The sequence below is a fragment of the Scatophagus argus genome, chromosome 7 (assembly GCF_020382885.2).
Source record: "Scatophagus argus isolate fScaArg1 chromosome 7, fScaArg1.pri, whole genome shotgun sequence".
Lineage (NCBI taxonomy): Eukaryota > Metazoa > Chordata > Actinopteri > Scatophagidae > Scatophagus > Scatophagus argus.
Genome location: NC_058499.1, coordinates 20,078,042 through 20,101,705, shown reverse-complemented (window position 1 = coordinate 20,101,705; position 23,664 = coordinate 20,078,042). Strand labels below are relative to the sequence as shown.

The 23,664-nt window shown below is 41.9% G+C and overlaps 1 protein-coding gene across 1 annotated transcript in view; it reads left to right on the top strand.

Annotated features, from left to right (window-relative positions):
* Positions 1 to 154: 154 nt before the first annotated feature.
* The window catches only part of LOC124062395 (solute carrier family 45 member 3), a 29,379-nt gene continuing 5,869 nt past the window's right edge, over positions 155 to 23,664 (top strand). Inside the window, exons 1-2 of the mRNA XM_046395139.1 lie at positions 155 to 283; positions 20,031 to 20,393. Of these exons, the coding sequence (XP_046251095.1) occupies positions 20,246 to 20,393 (148 nt within the window). The 5' untranslated portion in view covers positions 155 to 283; positions 20,031 to 20,245. The remainder of the gene's footprint in view (positions 284 to 20,030; positions 20,394 to 23,664) is intronic.

The window sequence follows — 23,664 nt, the reverse complement described above, 5'->3', positions numbered from 1 at the left end:
GTGTATTTTAGTTCAATTTAGTCTGCATCCTTCCTAAATTGCGTATTCATTTTGTTTGGAGTCTTTATTTTATATGGAGAACTTAACTTGTTTTTCAGCAAAAAAAAAAAAAATGTTTTCGGTCCATTTAATTTGAAAAACTAATACCGGAAGTTGGGCACGTAATTGCGTCTGACTTGACGGTCACAGCTTGGTATCTCGCTCTCTACAAGTTGAGCAACAGCGGTACGTCGGGGGCGAGCAAGTTGCTGTATGGGTTTCCCGGAGCTGCGCTTAACTTAAGGTGAAGTTTGCTGATTAGAAAGATTTTTAATGAAATAATGTTTTTAGTCTACATTTACTGTACACATTTAGTTTTATTCAGTGGAGATAAATCTAACGCGATTCTTTGTAAGTTAACGGTCGCCGTGCGGGTTAAAACTTATTCATTGTATTTGGCTGCTTTACAACGGATGACCGCGTCGAAACCGCGGACATCGGCTTTAAATTTCTACCCAAACGTCGACGTGTATAGTCGGTTTTGAATCAAATTCATATGACGCCAGAAACCGTGATAGAGCTGGGCTTAAAATGGAAATGTGTAATTGTGTTTGGTTTGAGTCTGCGGCTGAAAGGTGTACGGTTAGCCAGGACCCAGCAGCAGCAGCAGCAGCAGCAGCAGCATGGTGCTTTCTGGAAGTTTTTCCACTGACTGCAGCTTTACCACCAGGCTCCATGCACACTGATGTGGTGCCAAGTGCCATGGTGGCAGTGACTTTACAGGCTTACTGACCGATATAACTCTTTGTGTCTACACGAAAGCCTTCGTCTAATTCGCTGTAAACATTTGGCGCTGTGTTGGCGAGCTCCCCGCTGTTTTGACACATGGATTTATGGGGGAGGAGGCGTTTCAGGACACCCTGTATGGAAAGTTGCTCCAAAACTCCTTAAATTGTCACTGGCATTGCGATAACGTTGATTCTTGTTGTTTTTGTATGAAGTTATTTGACAGGTTTCAATAGTCTGAGAGCCAGCTGAGCTCAGATATGCTGATGCAGCTGTGAGCACAATTCTTGGCAAGTGAAACAGCATCCCGTATTGTTCATTATTCATTATTTTATTACACCGAATTCAGGCCAGCTTTAATGGGAAGACATTATTTATTGTGAGCCTTTACCTTTCTATACTCGACAACCGACCAGGGCGTCCAGTTTGGAAGTGTAAGTCCTGTTAGAACTGAAGGGCTTTGCGCAACAGCACTGAGGCAGTAACTGACTATATGGACTGAGTCACTGACTGCACCCCAACAATTTCCAAGTAGTTTTGGAAACTTTGCCTCCATTGCTACACTGATTACTCACTGACTGAGGCTCTTACTTGTAACATTCACTGGAAACTAGCGCCTGACCTGTGCACTTTACCAGCTGTTAATGGGAACAGGATACACGAGTTTAAAAACAGCTAATTGTATCTTACTGTGCTGATGGTCATTGTCTCATTTTTGTAAAACAAATGAGAAAACAACAAATATTACATTGGGTTAATTTGACTTGCTCATAGTTGAAATATGAAATGAAAAGATGACACGGCATTGCTGTTGTCACTTAGTTTCTCACCCTGTTGTGGGCAAGTGTTGACATTTTTGCATTGTGGATCATTTTTGCTTACTTTGGTCTCGCTTTCTGAAGCCTCTTTCTAAACATAATTTCTTTAGACAATACAAGTCAGGAATGTAAACTACATTTTCGGCTATGTAAACCTTGTTTCTCAGGGTGGTGGTGGTGGTGGGGGGGGGCTCTGGTTCAGTGACTTGTACTACAACCTTCAAGTTTCAAAAAACACATTAAGAGGGAAGAGGATCAAAAGGTCAAATGGCTCTAACCCACGACAGAGGCACTTTTATTGTCACCATGACCGTGACTCTGCCGTTACACAAAGACCTCTTTCCCCTCTCCATGGACCACTCAAGTGTGTTATTCATTCTACCCTTGAAAATAGACTCTTCTCTTTTGCCCTGTTGGCCCTGACTTCTCTTCTCTTCTCTTCTCTTCTCTTCTCTTCTCTTCTCTTCTCTTCTCTTCTCTTCTTTTCTAACTTTGTGCAACATATAATTGTGTCCTCTGCTACTGTGTATATAAAACTAGCATGTATGTGGCATTGTCGAATTGTACTGCTTTAGCACCATCCAAAAGTGTGAATAGTTTTTACTGACGCTCGGTGACTAACAGTCATTATGATCAGACTTGTAGGGCTGATCTTGGAGCAGCCACATTCTTAGCTTCTTTCTGTGTGTTGCCCCAGGAGGGCTTTGCGCCGCTCTCTGCGGAGCTCATCTGCTCCACAGTGATAGAAATGCTTCTTTGCCCAGGATGCTGTGGCTAGACCAGCTGGCTGTTCTCTAACTGCTTTCTGACAGTCTAATTTACCCCCAAGCCGAGTGCAGGATAATCACCCGCCGTCGAGGACACCGAGCTACTTAGACAGACTGAAGGCTTTGCAGTTTTAATCAGTCGTAGGCAGTTTATCTCCAGCTCGGTGTGCTCTCCATGTGCTTTCTATGGGTACCTGGATTCTCAGTGAATTACACTTGGCTTCTGCATATGTTTTTTGAAGACAGGTGGTGGATTATGTAGTGGGTGTGATTTTTTTTTTTTTTTTTCTTTAGAGTTACCTCTTCCTGATGGGGAGGGCCCAAAGAGCTTTAGCTGGAAGGGTTTTTGGAGGGGGGTATGCATCTTTCTCTTAAGCTCTGTCCTCTTCAAAGCATTGTGAGCTGCTGTCGCTCTGGTATCAAGTGTAGCCATGAACAATCACAGGTATGCAATCTGTACAATGGTTGTCTCTCACGTCAGAGAAGCGCAGGAGACGCTCGGTACAGAGGGAAAGCACTGCTTTATAGCTCTCGTGACAATGCTGTTTCTGTTCTTTACATTGATTTCAACTTTCATTTTCTGGCTTAGTGGAATTAATCAGACTGTGGTGCTTTTATGGCCTAAACTGTGTTCTTCTATAGATGTTGTTGCATATGGCACGTGAGATTTATTTTAGCTTTTGCTGAGCCTCAATTTTATGCATCATAAACACTAATATTTACTTTTTTGATTTTCTGTCTGCAGGAAATTAGATGAAACCTTGTCTGCACTTAAGTTGGACCGATTGCCTGAGGGTTTTGTGTCATTTGAGCTGTTGGCTTCATATTGACAAAATCCATGCAGGCTATCTCTACTTCCTTTGTCTCTGCATGAGCTCTCATTTAGCTGGAGTTCATTTCTCAAATCTGCATGGTGTATTTTGTTATCTTAAGGCAAACACTCAAATCGCGTGAGCCTTGTACATTTACTGCTGAAGTGAATGTGTCCCTCAAGCACTAATCATTGTAAAAACAGTGAGCTCATTTGTTGAACCGGGAGGGGTAGTGGTAAAAGAAAGTTGTTGTTGTTGTTTTTTGTTTTCTTTCATTTTATATGTTTTATCCTCAGAGGACAACAACCACCAATCAGAAGCAAAACAACACCTGCTCCCAGTCTGGGAAAATCTTGCAAGGGCTGGAATGAACATTATTAAGACTACCATAACTCACTAACAGCGGGGGGGAAAGGGCTGAATATTAAGCAACCTGTCTGGTTCCTGGATGTCTCATTGACGGGAAGCAGAGAAGTGCACAAGTTTTTCCCAGCTCTCTGCAGGCTGCGGGGTCAAAGTCCAAACAGTTTCCCTGTAATAGTGCTCTGTAGCCAGCTGGGCCAGAGAGAAAGACTGCTTACAGGCTCCCCTAATGGACCAGAGCTAAAAGAAAAGATGTCAGCTACCCTACCACCAAGGAATGTCACCTCTGTGACATTGTTATCGTTGAGCTTTTTCTTTGTTTTTGACATTATGGCTGCTTTCTCACAGTTGTGGACAGGAATCCTACCAGCAAATTACCCTTTATGTTATGACAAGGGAGCTTCTGATTCATGAGAGATATAAGTGAAACTTTAAGCCAGGGGCTTCACCTCAGTTCATTCAGCATTTGTGAAATATCTATTATCTGTTTAGACTCACACATTCAAGTCCTGTTTGTCCCCAGACACACTGAATCAACATCAAAGAAGTATCAGCGACGAAGGCCAAGTGTTGCCTCTCGTAGTCTGCGTCCAGTGACCTACTAGCATGTACTCCTTGCTCCTGCGTGACAGGAAATAACTCTCCATACCAGCTAGCAGCGGTAGTCTGTGTTCATCCTTCAAAAGGAAAAAGCGGATGACATAGGATTGCGGCTATACAAACCATTGTATGATAAATCAGCGTTTACTGACCTTTTCTCACATCAATCTCCGCACTACTCGTATGATTTCAGCTGGTGTTCAGTGGCTTCATTCCAGATGGTCATGTCATTGTGAAAATATTTGTGTACTGAATGACTGATGAAAAATGAGAAAAGCCTTCTGTGGATGTCCTGTTGACTTTAGTCATTTGCTTGCTTTTTGTTCCTCTCTTCATGTTCCGACTCGCTTAGCTGAGCAGCCGATCAGAGTGATTTCTCTCACTGACAGGCTTCAGTGCTGATTCGATATCAGAAAACTGTCAGTAAGTGGATTGTTGGCATTAGGTAGTGCCAACAGTGTGGGACACACTGCAAAAACTAGAGCCACAGATGCTCACCAACAGCCCAACATTGGCAGGGCCTTTCAAGTATCATGTCCATGTCTTCTCCTGTCAGGACTGAAATCCTTCTGGGTGGAGCTGCCGTTGGCCGATGAATCAATTAGTGGCTCAAAAGAAAATTGGTAGCCTTATACATTGATAATCGATTGTTTCAGTCATGTTTGAAGAAAGCATGTCTAAAACGATTGCTGGTTCCAGCTGCTTAAATGGAGTAAAAAACTGCAGCTTTTATCTGTCATTTAAGCTGGTAAATGAAGAGTCTTGGGTATTGGAATGTTGATTGAAGATATCACTTTGGGCTCTGGGAAATAGTGCTAAGAATTTTTTCACATATTTTGTTTGTTGTTTTTTGTTTTTTTTAACATTTTTTTATTCTAAGTGATTAATTACGAAAATAATCAGCAGATTGATAATGAAATGAACCTTTCTTTCGGACCTACTGCTGCGATCATGGCTAGCTATTCAATTCAGGCATTTAGGCCGTCTGTGTTCTTTGAATGTCAGGTCTGATTGAAGATGTGAATATTCCCTATCTTCTCCTCAGTTTGGCATGAAACTGCTCTGTGCCAAAGTGTGTGGGTGAGTTGGCACTGGTTCAGTTCTCCAGCGGCTTGCTTGGCCAACTGCTTTTTTCTTTAATCCTAATTTGCTGCTCTGTATTTTTGTCATTCAAGCTCAAATGCACTGTAACAATGGACAAAGTATGCCAGCGGCTCAGTAGTTTCTAAAAGCAGAATCATTTAGTAAATTATGGGAACATATAAGTGGCTTTCATTTAGTTATGCTGGGAAAAAGTAGCTGTCGACTGATCTTTTTCCTGTCACTGAAACACAGGAATAAATGATGGAAGGATACTTTGGTTCTTCCTATGCGCTCAGACAATTCCTTCATAACCAGAGTGATGCATGACACTAATCACTGCAGCTATTAATGTGTGATGTAAGAATCAGCATCCACTACTTTGTAATTTTGGTTTACAGTTCTGTAGGTGTTTTCAGACAAAATCAGAACTGAAATTTTGTCTTGCTGTATTCACATGAATGTGATCACTGGAGTGTTTTGTTCTCCCAAAGAGCCTCTAACCGATCTCAGAGCTCACTAGGAGCTCCATCTCTTTCTGTTACTTCATTCCAGTCTATCTCCTTTTTCCTCTCATCTTCATACATTCATAAATTGGAGCCATAAAGCCTCAGGATAAGTACAGATGTTGTCAGGTGTAAACATTGTGCCTTCTTTTGTACAGGTGAACTGTGTCCACTCACATCTTCGCATATGCGAGTGCGCTCACCTCCTTTTTTGTCTGAATATGTATGTGTGTGTGGGTCCCTCCTGTGCCTTTTTGCCTCCTTTAATCCTCACATGACCAATGTGTCATCTCGACTTCACACAGAGTCAGGATGACTTCATTTGGGCTGATATTATAGTCACTACTGTGTCCTTTTTAATGGGGTGGTGGTGGAGTGTGGAGAAAAATCCACTATCAGTCAACCTCTAGTTTGCATAGTGAATGCTGTATTTTGATCAGGTGTTTACTGCTGCTAGTATAGCAGGTGGTTTCTAAAACAATCAATATGTCTTGTTCTGTTACTTCAGTTTTGATCCACAGTTTTAGAGTGAATACCTGTTATCTGCTTATTAGGGCCTTGCTCCTGGTACTTGCAAGTATTGTTACTCATAGCTAACGTGGCAGCACTCACTTCCTTTTTGGCAAGAGAAAACGACAGACCCAAAGTCTGAGTGAGTTTGCATTGTTTTACTCTAACACCCCCTCTGCTAGCCTGATTAAATTTACTGACTTATTTCTGCCCGCATGGTTCAAGTGTGGCATTGAAGGCAAAACAGCCTCAGGTCCAGCTCTCACGAAAAGGCGGGGAACAGACGGCAAATGAGCCTATCGCTTTTCTGGAATCCCACACAAATGAGAAGCACTACTTTGAGAGTTTGACATGGCTGCTAAACCACAGTTGAAGTCCAGATGAGACAAGTACAGGCCCTGCAGCAGGGATAAACCAGGCTTTTCCTTAAACATTTTCCCATGGTGATAAGGACTTGGCCAGATGTGTGCAATACATATTCACACCCTCTCCTCTCTGACTCTCTCTGCAATTCAGAGACACCCCAGAGAGTGTGTGTGCAGTAACAGATTTAGAAAGGGCAAATCTGCTAAGGTGCTTGTTGTGCCAAATTATGAATGACCCTGCCACCTCCTGATAATGTCTTACTGAAACAGTAAAAGAGTGAAGGTTTCCAACTTGATTTAGCCTGCTTTGAAGTTGGGGGTCTGTGAATGGGAAAAACGTCATATTATGAGACACCACAGTGTTCTCTTTTATGTAGTATGCTGAAAGGGATGCTATTGAGTGTTTGAGGGAGTCCTTTGATATGTGAGATGCTCTGTGCCTTGTGAAAGGATCAAGCTTATGATTCAAGTCAATATGTGTGTGAGTTGCTTTGATGCCTCTCCTGCCAGTTCAGTGTTTTGTCAGAAACGCTCTGTACAGCGGGCTTAGGGGATCAGCCATGGTGGGTCTCCGACAGTCCCTACAGCTCGCATAGGTGTGAAAAGGTGCCTGCTCATGCACATATGCATACAGTAAACTCATGCATGCACACTGAGCACTGTTCCTCCCTAGCTGATGATGGAAAACAATGTCCTTGTTTTGGTAGTTTGATATCCAGTGTCCTGTCCAGGGTTTAGACTTGATTAAAATGAAGGAAAGGAGCGATGACAACATGTTTTTTTTTTTGTTGTTGTTGTTGTAAGCCTTTGTGTCCTGTAGATTTGATGACTGACATTTCTTATTTTCCCACAAGGCCCAGAGTAGTTTCCACATTTTAGTCGGCAGTTATGGGTTGGGCACATAAAGATAGTAATGTTGTAAGATCCTTTTTGTTGTATAGTTGTGTTTTTATACTACTGTTTAAATGTTTTTTTAAAGGAAAGGCTACATTAAATATAACTGTAATTCCACCTCAGAGCACTTCATGACGGAGGGCAAGGTGTTAATTAAAAATGATTTGTAACTTGTGTGTGTGCACAAGGTTAAACACATGTGGAGGGTCCTGTATGTGGGGGTTCTTGCCTTCCTGCGTATGCTACTAGTTAGAGAGGGAGAAAGAGAGAGGACTTTGCCCTTCTCTTCCCTCTTTACCATCTGTTTGTGTAGCATTTGACTGAGGCGTTAATCATTGTGCCTTGGGGCCAGTACTGCTCTGACAACAGCTGGAAAAGGGAGATGGACCTGTTGATGTCCATCTGTCCTTATGTCTGTCAGTCTTCTATGCACTCCTGTATTAACTGTATCTTCTCAGCTGGAGGGTTCATGACCTTTTTGTTTCTAGTTTCTTGAAAAACAGCTGCAAGGGCCTCCTTGGCACTGTTTCCTCTCTCAGCTCTCCACCTCTTACAAGTTGCCCAGTACTTCTACACCGCTACTTTAAGTATTTTAAAGTTTGCTGACTTGCCTTTATTTTATGAATCGTACATTGCAATCAGTCCACGCGAGTTCCAGCTAACTGGAAGCTCGTTTCATGTACTGTATGTATGTGTGCTGCATCGTTGGTCCTATTCTTGTTAAGCAGTCACATATGCAGTTTTCTTTTTTTGAGTCTTCCTTGTTGCTTGGCCAAATGCAACAAGCAAAGAGGTCCCCTTGCTGTCACGAGAAGAAAGATGTGTGGATCTGGGCTACGTGTACAGACACCCACTTGTAGGATGTAGTATGTGTGCAAAGGCCACAGCTGAATGTGGTGTATGAACATAGTTTAATCACTCCACTTGTGTCTTCTTCAACAAGAGACCTCACAGTGTAAATGGAACCTGGTTGCTTGGCCGTATTGGTCTATATATTGAGCTAGGGCTAAACAGTCTATTGTTTCAGTATCATACATTGCCGTGGATGCAAATTAAGCCTGTTGTGGCAGACTAGTCCACGGCCAATTTATGGATTTACATAAAATGTGCAATAGTTATTTTTTTTAATGGCGAATCTCCAAGATGCAGTCTATTTAGTTTGACAAATAATCCAGACAGTACCTTGCGTCTGTGGGTACAATACAAGGCAACATGATATAATTTTGACACTTTATCCTAATAGGACAAATTATGATGGATGATATGATGAGTGTAAAGGTGGAATAAAATGCTGTCCAACAGGACTAAATTATTTTAGTATTTTAGATCTATTGGCTAGTGCACATTGTATGCAGAAGGCTGAGTGTAACAAGGATTCTTTATCTTGTGAAAACACAGCTTCTTGTTTTTACCAAATATTTCCAAAAAAATCCACCTGAACTTCGCAACCGTACGTGTGACAGACGGCAGTGAATAAAAGTCATTCAAGTAATCAGTCACAGTGTAATTATTTATAGTATCTTTGTTGTCACTGATGGGTGCCAGGGACATCTCACATCCCCTGTGTTGATAACTGTAACATGTCCTCCTCCAGTTCTTGAGGAGCTATGAGTTTCTCCCAATGTCTCTGATAGCATCTTAAGTAACTAAAATTAAAGGCATCTCTGCCAAGAGTGTTTTTCTTTTCTACAATAGTCCATGCTCGTTTCTGGAAGGACAGTTTCTACAGGTGGGCAACCCGATGATTTTTTTAGAGATGGTAGAGTTTGTGATATTTAATGTCCTCTTACTTCTGTTCCCAAACACATAAGCTCATTGACTAGCAGATTAATTATAGCTAGCAACATGGTGAATGAGGAACTTCTGCCAAAAAAACAAAAAAAAAAGAACCATGGTTAATGAAATATTGTGTATTAATGGTGCAAATTGAATAATTCATAGGTTATTTCATGTCTGGTGATAACAAAATTTAGAAAAAAGGTCAGATTTTGTGGATTGTGATTAAATAGATCATGATATATATTTTTTAAACCAGTTCACCCACCCCTGTCAGTGGATTAACACATAACCTACCATAAAGCTCCTTTTCAGGCAGAGATCCTACCAGCTAGTGTTGCTCTCCTGAAAGCCGTTCTCTTTCACATGCTGTTTGTGATGTTACACATCCAGCTATTAGTGGAGCTAATGGATCTAGATGGAAGTAAAACAGGATATTGTCATGAATGAAGTGCTTGTTCATGCAGGAGTTTGATAAAACTATCACATAAAACTCATTAGGAATATAAAAGAAAAATCATTTCTATTTTTTTATTTGGTCCGAATGTGTGTCCTGTGCGAAAACCTCCCGTGGCAGACTTAATACACTGAAAGCGGTAAAACTGGAAAATTACATTTGTTGTTGAAAGGCCATTCACCAGGTCAGTGTAATGTTGCTGTCTTTGTCATTAGTAAGCAATTTGACAAAACATTGGAGGTAGAGCTGTATCAGTAATTACTTGACGGGCAGAGCATTTTGGCACCTGTGTTCTGGATTTACGTATTTTAAATCCAATATTGAAGCATGCAATGATGAAATACGATAATCCTTTATTTGTCCCACAATGGAGGAATTTACATTGTCACAGCAGCAAGCAGCAAGAAAGTAAAAATCAAAGTAGAACACGGAGAAATTGTAGGGCAAATACACAACGATAAATAAATAAACAACAAACGGTGAGCGTCAGAGGACCAACAGCTGGTTGGTAAACAGTATACAGACTGTTGCTCACTGAAGGAACTGCTCAGTGCTGTCCTGCATGGTGTACTACATACTGTACATATATGGATACTGTTGTACCCGTAGCACAGTGGAAACTACATGCTTTGGGGAAAAAAAACTAAAGCTAAACTAAAACGTAAGGAGTTAAAAAAAAATTGAAAAGACAGTCCTGAAATTCAGGATGCAGGAGTAATCCTACAAACTTCAGTTAACTTACCTCAGCTTCCCCTCTTAGATGCAGGAACACACATGTAAAGCAGGTTGTGCAAAGTATGATTGATCCTCAAGGGGAGTAACATCATGTGTGTCTCCTGGTGCAGCTTTATGGATCAATTCATAATTGCATTTTCATTATTTATGATACAGTGGCAGCTGTGACAGTTCTGTGGCAGTGTGCAACAGATGGCCGTGTGTAACTAAAACACTGATGGGATTCTTAAGCCTTAGGGGACTGTAGAGAAGAGTCTCACGCCATCTATAATATGTCCGAGTATAGATAACTCCTGGAGAATGTTAACTGTCTGGTGTTCTTAGATGGAGTGGTGCTAATCCTGAAGGTGCTACATGTTAAAAGCTATTAGGTATGTTTAGAAGCTCTGTGTTTAAGCATCGGTGTCACGTATTTACTTAAAGGTTAATTTGGTGTAGAAGCACTCAGTGAGTGATTGATCCTTCCCATCCTTCGTGCTATGTATAATGTGGGTGACATTTAGGCTTTATTGGGACCCTGCTGCTATGCCAAGACCAGTGGCCCTTGAGCTCTATTTCTGACATGCTGTTGCGGTTTTCTTGGTTTATCAAAGCAGGGAGCAGTGTGTTGTAGCTTATTATGGGCATGTTGGGTTTGGCCAGCGCTGCAGAAGCCGGGTTTGTCGAAAGGCCTACCATAGAATTAAAGACCTTCTTTGCCTGTCCAGTGCGCTTCTGCATCTGGAGCCAAAGCGGTAGTCTAGCACACACCCCATGTAAACAACAGAAACATTAGTGAGGCAGATCAAAATGGTTGAAGATGTATAGGGTTTTGGTGCAGTATCATTTTTATGTAGCAGCAGAGCCATTAGTAGAAAGAGCCGTCAGCCAGCTGGGAGAAAGTAAGTGTCTGGTATGTGTGGAACTTGAGCTTTTGGCCGTAGCCTGTGTCTTTTTTCAGTGTATACCTCATTATTCTTACTTCCATACAGTTCTCCAGGATTCACACAATGAAAATCTTTTTTTTCCATTCTTAGTTAATTATTACACTAACAAGGAGGGTGTATGTGTTTGATACATGCATATTTGTAATTGGGGTGGGTAATGACACACCAATATTTTAAAAGAAGGGCACTGTGTGTGTGCTTCCAGATTTATTTGAACAAAAGATTTTTAAGGGTTACAAGATATTCGGGAAGTCCGGACACAGAGGGTCCAAGCTAGCTGTATGAGTGAGGCCCGGGCCTTTCTCCAAAATGAGATTTTCAGAATTCTCTTAATTCCAGGCAAGCCACTTCTGTTGCAGAGGCGGAGTGCTGCCAGAAGCCATTCTGTGCTCTCTCTCTCTCTCTCTCTCTCATATTGATCTGTCTCTGGGCTCCAGAAATGGAGATTCCTTAAAGCCGGCCGTAATCTAATGACATTACTCAACACCCCCACCCACCACCACACACACTCACACCACTAACCACCCTCCCCATTTTAGTCCTCCCTCCGCTCCACTTTTTTCCCTTCCTCTCACTGTTATCTAATTAAAAGCTTTTCTGTAGAGGGTTGGTCTTGGCCTCCAGGCATGGGGTACAGACATGGTAGCCGGTCGGGGGTGGTGTGCCCCGTCTGTGCATGTGTCGTGCATGAGCACTTGTCTGTGCGTGTGTTCATGTATGTGTGTAGTCAAATAGGCTTATTGCTGTCAGAGCTGGTGAACCAGGAAAAGGGTTAAAGCAGTCCGTGGACAAGTGGTCATGCAGGAGTATGAGCTTAACTGAGACTGGGCTGCCAGAAGGGAGGTAATGAGAGAGGGTGGGAGAGCTGCCCTCTGCCCAGATAGGCAGCTGAACATGATACTGGGTCAGGGGGTAAAATATAGAACTTTTAGGGAGTGGTTACAGATAGTGAGAGAGAAAGGATGGGGGAGTGGCCTCAATGTGGGGTTGTGAGATGGTATCAAATTGTCCTTTGTTTCTTAACTCCCTGTTGTGCTCTGATTATACAACACAGGTGAATGTGTCTCTGCAGCATATTTCAGGTCACGGTTTTAACTTTGGTCTGAATGTGCTCTTTAAGAACAGAAATGAGTCCTTTTGTGAGAAAAATACAGACAAAAGCGACAGGATTCCTCAAGTGCTTTGGGATTTTCCCAATTCCCACCTTACAGTCTGAGGCACAGAAGAGAGAGTGGGTGGGAGGGAGGGAGGATAATGGGAGGGATGCAAAGGAGGTGGGCTGAAGAAGAGAGGAGGGAACAGGAGACACAAAAAGCAGCAGGATAAAAAAAAAAAGAGTCTGACTCTTGAGCATGGAGTTGAAGCAGGTGATCAGAAGAGTCAGTGCAGATATGCTGTGAGTGGAGAGTGTTGATTGGATAAAGAGTGTGAGCAGCCTTAAAAATAGATTAGATGCTCAATTTTCAGTAATGCAAGTCTGTAGATGGATCTTTGAGTTTTGCTTCTTTGGCTGGTGAGTATCATTTTGCCAAATAACTGCACTACTTTGTGGCTCATCATGTTATTTTGCTACTATCACACTTTGTCTTACATTGTTTTACCGTGTGTGAAAAGCCAGAGGCACAAATAGTTAATGTACAGGATAAATTGAACTGAATTAAATAAATGTCTTTGTAATAACAGATGAGATGCACACTTTTAGTCCTGCATTTGGGATTTTTTTTTATGCTGTCATTTAGCCAAGCTTGATGAATGCTCTCTGAATGTGATGAGCTTACTGTAGCGTGTGAAATGAAACAGAGGTTTACTGATAGTAAAATAATTTTAGTTTGATATCCAATTAATCATTCAATATTGCACCCACCTCTACGAAATTTTTTTTTTACACTGTCAGAAATGAACAGTCATTATTAGCCTTTATTAGAAACTGGATAACTGTTGAACTGAACATTCAAAGTAATGAATACCTAACTAAATAAATCTGGTTAAATGACCTTTAATTAAAAGCAGTAAATACCAATATAAAAACCTGGAACTTAACACTCAACTCAATGTAATTAATAGATATGGAACTGATCATACTAACCATAAGAAGTCTAGGTGGCAGCTGTTTTTATTTTTGAGCTTTTAATTTCCCTCAAAGTCAGTAATTCCAGTTGAGAAGTTGACTGTGGAAAGCTGCACAGTCATTGGTATCTATTGGAGCTGAGTTCCACACTTTGTAAACTGATTAATCAGTCTACATCTAAACTGTACCTTTTACCTTTTTATGTATATACATTTTTTTTACAAGAATATTCTTTCATTAAAAGGAATGTGAATGTAAGGAATGTAAAATAAGCCTTTTTTGATTTGAAAAACAAGCTTACTGCCTTCATCTATGCTACAAGATATGTTGTAAACATGGCTAATAATTTTAATTAAAATACATATTTTATGTTTTCATTGTGGTTAACAAACACCAATATTCTGCTGAGAGTAATTAATAAATAATATAGGAAGCAATTAGCTGGTTGCTGAGTAAACCTAATTAAAATTTTTACTGCTCAATTAACTAAATGTAAACACACCTGATCATGGTTGAATGAAAAGTCATTAGCGTTTGCATTCTCTCTTATTAGTCCTTTCACCTTGACACAAAAGGTTTTAGGTAGCTGGAAAGCTGCAGTCTGTGGGGAGGCACGTTATCAGCCACATTGACTCACAAGAGGCTACATGGCTGAACTCTCCTGGACTCCATTGTTGCCCTATTTGCATGGGCCAGTGTGATAACAGTCACCCCCCTGAGCTGTAGCTGCCTTCTTTCTCTAGTGGTGACAGAGGCACAGGCTTCCCTCACTTCTCCCTCTGACACACACACACACCCTAATCCAACACCAAGGCAACCACCCTAGTCTGCATTCCTCTCATGTTCACCTGATAGGTGTGATATGTGTGGGTGTTTTTGTGTGTGGATCCTCTGTAGTCCCCCTCAGATAAGCACCAATACTTTTCTCCTCTAACTTCCCCAAGGTTGGGGTCTTGAGATACTGTTTGTGTAGAGATGCTGTTTAAAACGGCATGGGGTCGTTCCTGTGTTGTGAATGAATGCATTGTTGAATAGTACTATACATTTTGATTATAGATATTCTTTCTTCAGTGTCTTGTCATTTTTTTGCTCTTTCAAACTTAAGGGACTTATTCTTATTCTGCTGTCCTAATTAGGAGCACATATAGAAAGAGCACTTTACAATTTGGCACTGCAAAGAGTGGCATTAGATCCTCCAGAAATAAGATAAGTTTATCTTTCCTGCACCATTATAAGATGTATGTCCTTCCACCATATCTGCTCTTATAAGAAAAACTGAGAGCAGGTTGATGTTTCATTTAACTAAGCAGAACAGTAAGGGAGGAGAATATTAGCAGCAGTCCTTCCATTTGAAATGTTAGGTTGGTCACATGATTTGTGGTGAAGGGCAGGGTCAGGGGTCACAGTGACGGATGTGGGCTTAAGATTACAGGCTAGGGGGTGGGGTCAGGATGGTCAGAGCTGCCTTTCAAGTGAGCAGACACAGAACACAAATCTAAACTTTTTATTGATGTAGGTTAAACAAGTTCTGTGTTATTATCCAGTTGTCAGTAATGGAAGGAAACAGCATGTTTGGGGGGGAAAAAGGTGCCAGAGGTCTGATGGTGAGCTCATCTTGATGACAAGCCAGGGAACAATGTACAACATCTGGTAGAGCTGGAGAAAAGAGTGGGACTATAAATCTGAAAATGGTAAATTTAAGTGGTTTCACTTACAATCCATGTTCAAATAGGCTAAAATGTCTTAAATAGTAATTGCTGTCCTGTGAACATGCAGTTTAAGTTCAAGAACGGAGAGAGCTTGAAGTGGCAGTTGAAATGTAAGAAATTAGCATGAACAATTATCATTTTAAGTCTATTCAGAGCATGAAGTGAGCTTTGCATGCAAAGTCAATGGGAAGATGTGATAAGATGAGCATTTGCCTGGGGTATCACAAGTTGATGCAAAAATGCATTGTAAAAATGTTATGATAGAAAAATTGGCATGCGTACCCGTGCTTTATGACATGGGAAGAAAGAGAGAGAGTTCTGAGCTGAACATAAACGCACACAGACACACTCCCTCACGTACAGTCAGTTCATCCATTACTAGCTAGCAAACACTTAACATTCGATTTACTGTTGGTAAAATGCACACAAACAGTCCAGAGGTTAAATTTTCACAAATTACACGAGGAACACATTCACTTAACTTTCTGCTTTAAAATACCTTAAAACCTGAAAGCAGTTAAAATTGGTTGAAGTGTTCTGAGTGTAAGGGTTTCAAATTTTAGTTTCAAGTTTAAACCCCCTTGCGTTTCATTATCAGTGTGTATCTAAACAGTGAGGAAAGATGAACTGAGAGCTGAAGACCGGAAACCAGACTAAGCATCAGCGAGTGAGCAAGAATTGAAAGCAGATAAAATGTCAAATGATGTCTAAACAGTGGATGAAGTTAAATGCCATTTCACAGCACTGAAATAAGAACCTCATATCAAAAAAAAAAAAAGAAGTTGATGCACTGTGCAAAATGTAACTTAAAACAGAAAAGAAATTGTTTGCTGATGAGCTGTGTTAACTGACGGTGGTTTTACAAAGTGTTACAGTTTAACCTGTTTTCCTATTGAATGTTCTAAACTGGTGTTTCTGAGCATTCCACAACTTTGCCGGTCTTTTGTTGTCCCTGTCTCAACCTTATTCAACTTCAGAACAAGCATGTATTTACAAAAATCAGTCCCATGAAGGTAAAACATTAGATATAGTGTCTGTGTACTATTTTCAATCGAGTATATGTCAGAAAGGATAAGGAGATTATCACAGACACGCTAAGTAGAATTTTTTGGAAAATTAGAGTTGTGAAGGCAAATGTGAATCTGAGGTGGGGAGAAGGTCTTAATAAAAATGTACAGAACAAAGTCAGTGGACAGATCAGTTTTAGAGTTTTGTTGTTCCTCAGTTCTGACATCATGTAGAAGTCCTGAGTTTTATCTCTGAAGACATGTTGAGGACTCTGCACTGTACGCAGAGCATTGTTGATCAGGATTTGCTCCATCTTAACTTGTGTTATTAAGAGAGCTAAGAAGGAGAGCCAGGTTGGCAGGAAGTAAGCCCAAGAAGCAGTCGGTGTAAAAACTGGTGGTGCTGTTCTTCCATGCAGACGGTCGGGTTCATTAACGTGCAGGAACTGAAAGGGTGGAAGGCCACAGTGCTGCAGTCATTCAGCCTGAGCCAAACACAGAATCCAGACCCTCCTGCTGAGGTTTCTGCAGCCACAGCCGCGACTGTGCTTGTGGCTCTGATGTCATCTTGGAACAATTCCTTCCCCTCGTCTCTTCCAAACCCTGCTGTCTGCTGGGAGACCCCCAACAACACACATACACAGACACACATACACACACACACTTTCTATATCCCACCATCTATATGAATGAGCGTTGCATAAATAAAAGACTTGGAAATGGACTTGGTACCTCACTATATCACATTACTCTCCCTGGCACAATGTACACAAAGCCTGTTTTGTATTGTAAGAATACCGCTCAGAGTCATTAGGACAGATTTTTTTTTTTTGGAGTGGGGGGGCTGCGGCTGAATAGGACTTGGTAATGGAGCAGTGGGAGAGCTAACAAAAGCAGCCACCCACCACAACCACCACCCCTCTTCTCAGCAGCCTGGCTCATATTGTAGACTTTAAACACGTAAGGTGACAGGGAGAGCTGTTTGTCTAACAGTGTGCGCATGTGTATGTGTCTCCAAGGCTATGGGAAGATGATGAAGGGCATGACCAGAATACGTTGTAGAGTCAGAGGTGTCATTAAGCGAGTGGTGGAATGACTGTGTGGGTTGCCAGCGTGTGTGGGTTTCTCTCTTCTGTCCTTAAAGCGCAAACTTGAGTGCTTGAGAGGTCCGTTCTGCTTTGTGCCCATGCCACAAGCATTGCATTGGCTAAAGAGTACCATATTTAAAACAAACAAATGGATTTTATTTTTATGTTTGACTTTGAGGTGGACAAATGGATGACTACTATGACTCTGAGTGTTTCCTTCTATCCCTGGTGCATTCTTTCAGTCCTTCCATCTTCCTCCCTTGCCCCTGCCCTAACTCTGACTTGCTACCGCTACTTAAGCAACCATTCAATTTAAAAAAAAAACCTGGAATCCAACTTGCGTTTGGGCAGGCGTCCAGAGAAACTGCAGATGCTTGGGTGGACAAATCAGATTTCTTTATTCTTGTCACTGGGGGCCCTTCTGTTTTCAGTGAGAACGTCTGACAGAGAGTCAGCTGGGGCCGCAATAGAAAGCATTCACAGTGGTTATGCCTTTATGGTTCTGAATCTGTCGTGGGCAGATATGTCAAAAGGGTTCTTCTTAGAATGCAGGTCAGAGATGAAACTGACCTCAGAGGTTGAGGAAGGATAAGGAAGAAATGCAGAGGAGAGGGATAAGAGGAGAGGGGGATGGTGTACATGTACACACGTACACAGAATATGCTGGTAGGGGGTTGTAGTGGTCAGACAGGCCGAAGGGCAAAGGCTGGGCCCCTGATGGGTGTCTTTCAGCGTGCCCAGACTGGGTGGGAATGAGATCTGACGGGTGCAAAGCGGTCCTCTCTCTCAGTGACCCAGGCCCGAGCTAGGTTCAGCGTGCTAACACTGTCGCTTTGTGCTACAGATTCTCAAAGAGCCTGTATATCAAAGGATTGGTAGTCACTGGGTTGCGAATGGATGAATGCTGTAAGCATCATCGATGACATTCAGTTAACATTTTTTGATAACAATGATATGAAAGGCCCTGCTTTTAGATGGGCATCGTAAGCCTGGGATGCCTGATGACAGGAATTTTGCAAGTGGTGTTTAGGATGTTTAAGGATAACATGAAACACGAGTGAACAACAAATACTGGTTAATTGAAAAAAAAATATTTTGTCTGTCTAAGCTTATTCAGTACTCCACATATTACCTATTGGTAGAGATTTTTTCAACCCCACAGGATGCATTTCCTTGGAATTCTGTACAAATCTGATTAGCAGGGCACATTTCTGTGATTAGGTCTTGTTGGAGATGATGACATCCATTTTGTTTGCTAGGAAAGAACAGATGGGCTGCATTGGCAGAGAAATGTCACACCAACTGCAAATATAGCACCTTGTTGTTTCTGTGTTTGTGGCTGATCTGACTGTTCTTGCTCTTTCCCTCTGCTTTAGAAGAAGACACACCTCATTGGCAGATGATGACGATATCTTGGTTTTACTTTTTTGTTTCAGCTCGTTAGGAAGCAGACAGACCTGTGCATTAATGTGCACAGATTGGAGGCAGTCTGATGTATTTACAGAAGACAAGACACGTTGCCTCATCAGTCTGTTTCTGCACAGCTTGAACCTCTTTCGTTTTGTCTATCATGGTTGTTTTTTGTCCTTAGAATTAAATTCACACCTCGTTCCCTCAGTCATGTCAAGACTGTAATCAGAAATGCAGGACTGGTTTTCCGAGTGAACAGATCGAGGATGAACACATGGTATCTTGACAGTAAGGTGTGTAATGGAGAATGTCAGCTATTGTCACTTGAAAAATTATCTTACAAGGTGTGGTTCACTTTGTCAGAGCAGGACTGCGCAGGAAATAATAAGGCTATCATTGTTCACAGCAGTATTGCGTTCATCTTGATATATCAAGCTTAACCCGTTGATTTACACACATCACCTTCACAATACAGTTGATGAGTTAGTTGTCACTTCACTTGTACCTGGCACAACATAGTTCTGCTTTTAAACCAAGCGCAGCAAACATACTTTTTAATATCATCCCACTGACACGAGACTTCATCTACCTCATGTTTACGGTCTCTTTCTCTTCAGAGCGAGAAAGAGACTGTACACATGCTGAAGAGTGTCTTATGTGCTCTCAGCTGAACAATGGGGGTAATCTGCAGACCATTTCTGGAAGGAGGACGTGACTGAAACTGCAGTCAGAGTTTAATAATGCAGATAATGACGGGGTCAGTCAAGGAAAGGGAGGATTTTTGAGCCTCCCATTAATACTAGAGTTATTATGGAGAAGGGAAAGGAAGATGAATTAGAACTCAGACTTTTTTAAAGTTGATCTTCCAGACTCCTGCTGTGTGTATTTTGAGACTTAAAAAAACATGCGAGCAAAGCAGCAGGGGGAAGAATTCTCTTGGCAAATGGTTTGGTGTGTTTGCCACGTCGCTCCAGCTGACTCATCTCCTCTGTCTGCCTGTTGTTGTTCCTGCCGTCCTGAAGCTGTTGGTGAGGAGCTCTGAGAATACATCAATATCATATCCTTGTGACTGTTGCTGCCATTTCCATGTTTCTGGAAAATATGTTGGGATCCACATTCTGTTGTGAGAAAGCTGACATTCTTCATGCAACCTGAAGCCACTGACATCCAGGTGTAGTGACCTGGGAATGACCTGTCTAATGTGACATGCCTTCTGTCTGAAACAGCAGCAGATTATATGTTGTATGATTTACAGCTGTGCAGTAACTGTGTGAAAGCTGTGTCACACATTTCCTTCATTTTGCTGTTTGAAGAGTTGTTTAATCCTTCTTTCCATTTCTCACTGCTGTCCTTCATTCTTGTCCTACTCCCTAGATCCAGAATGCTGAGAAGAGGATGAATCCTCCAGGTCATCTGAGACATCACCGTGTCTTTGCCGCTGTCCCTATTCGACAGCCCTCTCATCCCACTGGGGCACCATCTGCCTCCCCGCACTCCCCTCTTTGCCCCTGCCCAGGTCCCTCCCCCCTCCCCTGCCCCCAGTAGTGGCCATCCCAGAGGGGAGGAAAGGTGAGCCCGCCCCCGTAAATATGCCTGGATGGAGGTCTCAGTGGCGTCTCGTCCTGCTGAACTCCCTGACCTGTGGCCTGGAGATCTGTGTGGCAGCTGGGATCACATACGTGCCCCCACTGCTGCTGGAGGCTGGGGTGGAAGAGCGCTACATGACCATGGTGCTAGGTAAGAGCATGGTAAAGACTGAAAGGGTGGGGTGTAGGGGAATTGGATGGTTGGTTACCCAGGCTTTGCTAGTGTAAATGTGTGAATTAGGCATGTGCGTGTTTAGTCAACTAATCAATCAAACCTTGCTACCCTCAACCCTCTTAATATTACTGTAAATGTATAAGCTATTTCTACAGCTAAGTATACTTGGACACCATATTGATCCGGTAGGTTTCACCTTCGTGCTTTGGGTCACTGGTTGGAAGTTTCACTCGGGGGGCAGGTGCCGCTGGATGGAGGAGCACAAACGGTTTTTGAGTGCTAAGCCAGGCGAAAGCTGTATTGGTGAAATACTTGGCTGTATGGAGATTTCTGGACAATGGTTATGGATTCTTCATGTAACAGGTTGAAGAACATACACGAAGGGCCCTGAGTGCTTTGTTTGCTGTGGTTACATTAAAGTTGTCATTCAAATGGAAAACTATTTCGTTAGTTGCTATTAACTTCATGAGTAATGTTGTAAATAGGAATAGGCTGTACCCAGCAAGGAACGTAAGCTTTGTAAATTAGTGCATAAAGAGGCGCCCTTGCCCAGTGGAAACCCAAGTTTGTGAGTTGGGGCGTGACTGTGCCACAGGGCTCCTGTCTTCTTTCGCATTCAGGCCATAAAGACATAATTGAGGCCGTTACACAAATCAGCGGCCAAATCACCTGTTGTTTTGTGGAGGTGGTAATCAGGCGCTAATTTAAAGGCAGCAGGAGGGCAAACTCCCAGAGGTGAGTCCCATCTCCAGACAGACTGACACATAGTGTTGCTCATTGCAGTTCACATCACACACAGTAAAACAGGGAGCAACTAAATGCATCATATTTGCTTTACTGTTGGTTAAGATCGTAAAATCACCGTCATGATCCTGGAATTTTGTAGGGATGTTTTTATTAAGTTTGATACATAAGCACAAAAGTCACTTGGTCTGCATTTTACAGCATAAGCTTATTTGCCATGCTTGTTCCTTATGCTTTTATTTTAAAAATATGCTACATATACATATACAAAATGTGCAGGTTAAGATGATGTTGCCCTTACATAGCAGCTAAGATAGAGTTGCATGTTAGTGCCACTGAGAAGCATAAGGAACAATCAGTTGGAAAACATAAAATATTGCTGTTGCCGGCTTAATGTATTCGTAAGGTGTAGACAATTCAGCTGGAGTGTAAACATTGATTCAACTGCAAAACAAAAGCTTCAAAGAAACTTATCATGCAGGCAGCATGTGTTTGAACCCAGAATGCTCATCCTCTTTTTTTGTCTTTAGGGAAACGGTTTAACTGGGAGGTGACAGACATTTTTCCACACATAATCTCACAGTCGCTTCACTTTGAAATTCTAAAATGCTGTAGTGTGAGACTGCTGCTGAGCCAGAGATACATGACTATCATCATGTATTGTTGAGACTGTGTAAGAGAGACACTGATCCAGCTATGTTGTCATTTTTGAGGCTTGGACGTTTGAGGTTGTGCCATCTTGCACTGCATTGTAATCTGAGATGTTTAATGTGTATTATCTTAAACTTGTAACACACGGAACATGTTACTGACATCATTTTTAGAATTAAGTGCACCACCATATCCAGGGGTTCTGGGAAGAGCTGTGAAAAATAGTCCATTTTGCTGTATTTACTGTGCTCTGCCTTGTGCAAAAGCGGATGTAGACACCACAAGCACTCTAGGGAACGTGCAGCCGATGACCACACCATTGTGTCTGGCTAACATGTAATTCAGTTTTGCCTGTGGTTGTGTGTTTGTGGCTTTAGTTGTCTTGACCCTTTAATTCTAACAATAGTTTGTTTGAATTCACTGAAACTGTTTGGAACCCTTCCTAGCACAGACATTTAAGACAGACACTTTTGTTTTTGAAATAGGTGAGTCATGTTGGTGCTTCCAAATCAGTGACATGTGCGCCCTGTACATACACACTAGTAACATCACCCATATGATCTATATTTGAACACTGTAACTGAGTTTACTTGTAAGCGATGTGAATAGTTGCCTTATCCTGTCAGCCCAAATGGCGTTCACATGGTCTTCACTAAAAGTGTCTCTTTGAGACATTGTCTTGTGACTATACAGATGATAAATACAATTCCACTGAACCAAAGGGCTGGATGACAGAAGTGACTATTCAAGTATAAAGGCTAAATAATATACAGTTCTACTCCTCTGTTTCTGTAACAGCTGCTGGTAATATGAGGAAAAATGATTTCATTGTAGAGTTCCTCACAAATAGGCTGTACTATAAGCCAAGCTGGAAATGGCACTCAACACAATTCTCATCTCTCTGTATTATAATGGAGTGCCTGAGTGTTATTTGAATGAAGATAGATATTGTGTCTTGGGAGAGTTAAAGCTAATTTCCCCAAGCAATAGTGTCAGGTTCTCAGATGGCTGCTTTCTACTTTATCTAATAACCATTTGTTGGCTGCTTCATCCTCCAGTTGTTACTTTCTTTCTCTAGTTTGCTCTCTGCAGGTGGGGAGGATGCAGAGGCCTTCATACTGCTGTTATTTTAAGCATGTTTAGGTGTATATTAAGAAGCACATTGTGGAATGTGACATGTTTTATATTAGGTGGGGTTGCTGAGGTTAGACATTGCACTGATTTGTGTGTATGTGAGTGTGAGAGACGGTAGGTCTTACAGCTGTAGATGGTGAGGATTGTTATGATGGGCCTCCACAGCTGCAGCAACAAGAACTGTGGTGGTGTCGCTGACTGCCTGGCTGCAGTCGACTTGTCTATCTTTCTCAAGTTGCCTTCCTGTCTCTTTTGTCTGCGCTTGTCCATCTCCCTGCTTACCAGCTCGGTCTTTGGGTTTTTCTGTTACTTCAAGTGTTTTGGATTACTCTTCAGATACAGGAAACGCATGTGTTGTCTTCCTGCCTCTGTGATTCAGATGGTAAAACTGTAGAAAGACTATAAATGGATCTTGGTAATGTTGTGTACTGCAGTAATTTTTCTACACGCTTTTTGAGCTCTAGTGGTTCTCTAGAGAGAGACGTTTCGATAGGGGAGGGTAAAGCTACTTCACTGTCTCCCATAGGAGACAACTATCTTGGATTAATGGACCTGCTGCATTAAGCCAGACACTACAAGGGCTTGCCCATTAACAAGTTTACCTGACAGAATGAATGTGTATGACAACTGACCCTGTACTTCCTTCCAGAATTTGTTAGCAGCACATCCTTCAAACACATGGGAGAAGTCAGATAAGATCCTGCTTGCCTGCAAACTG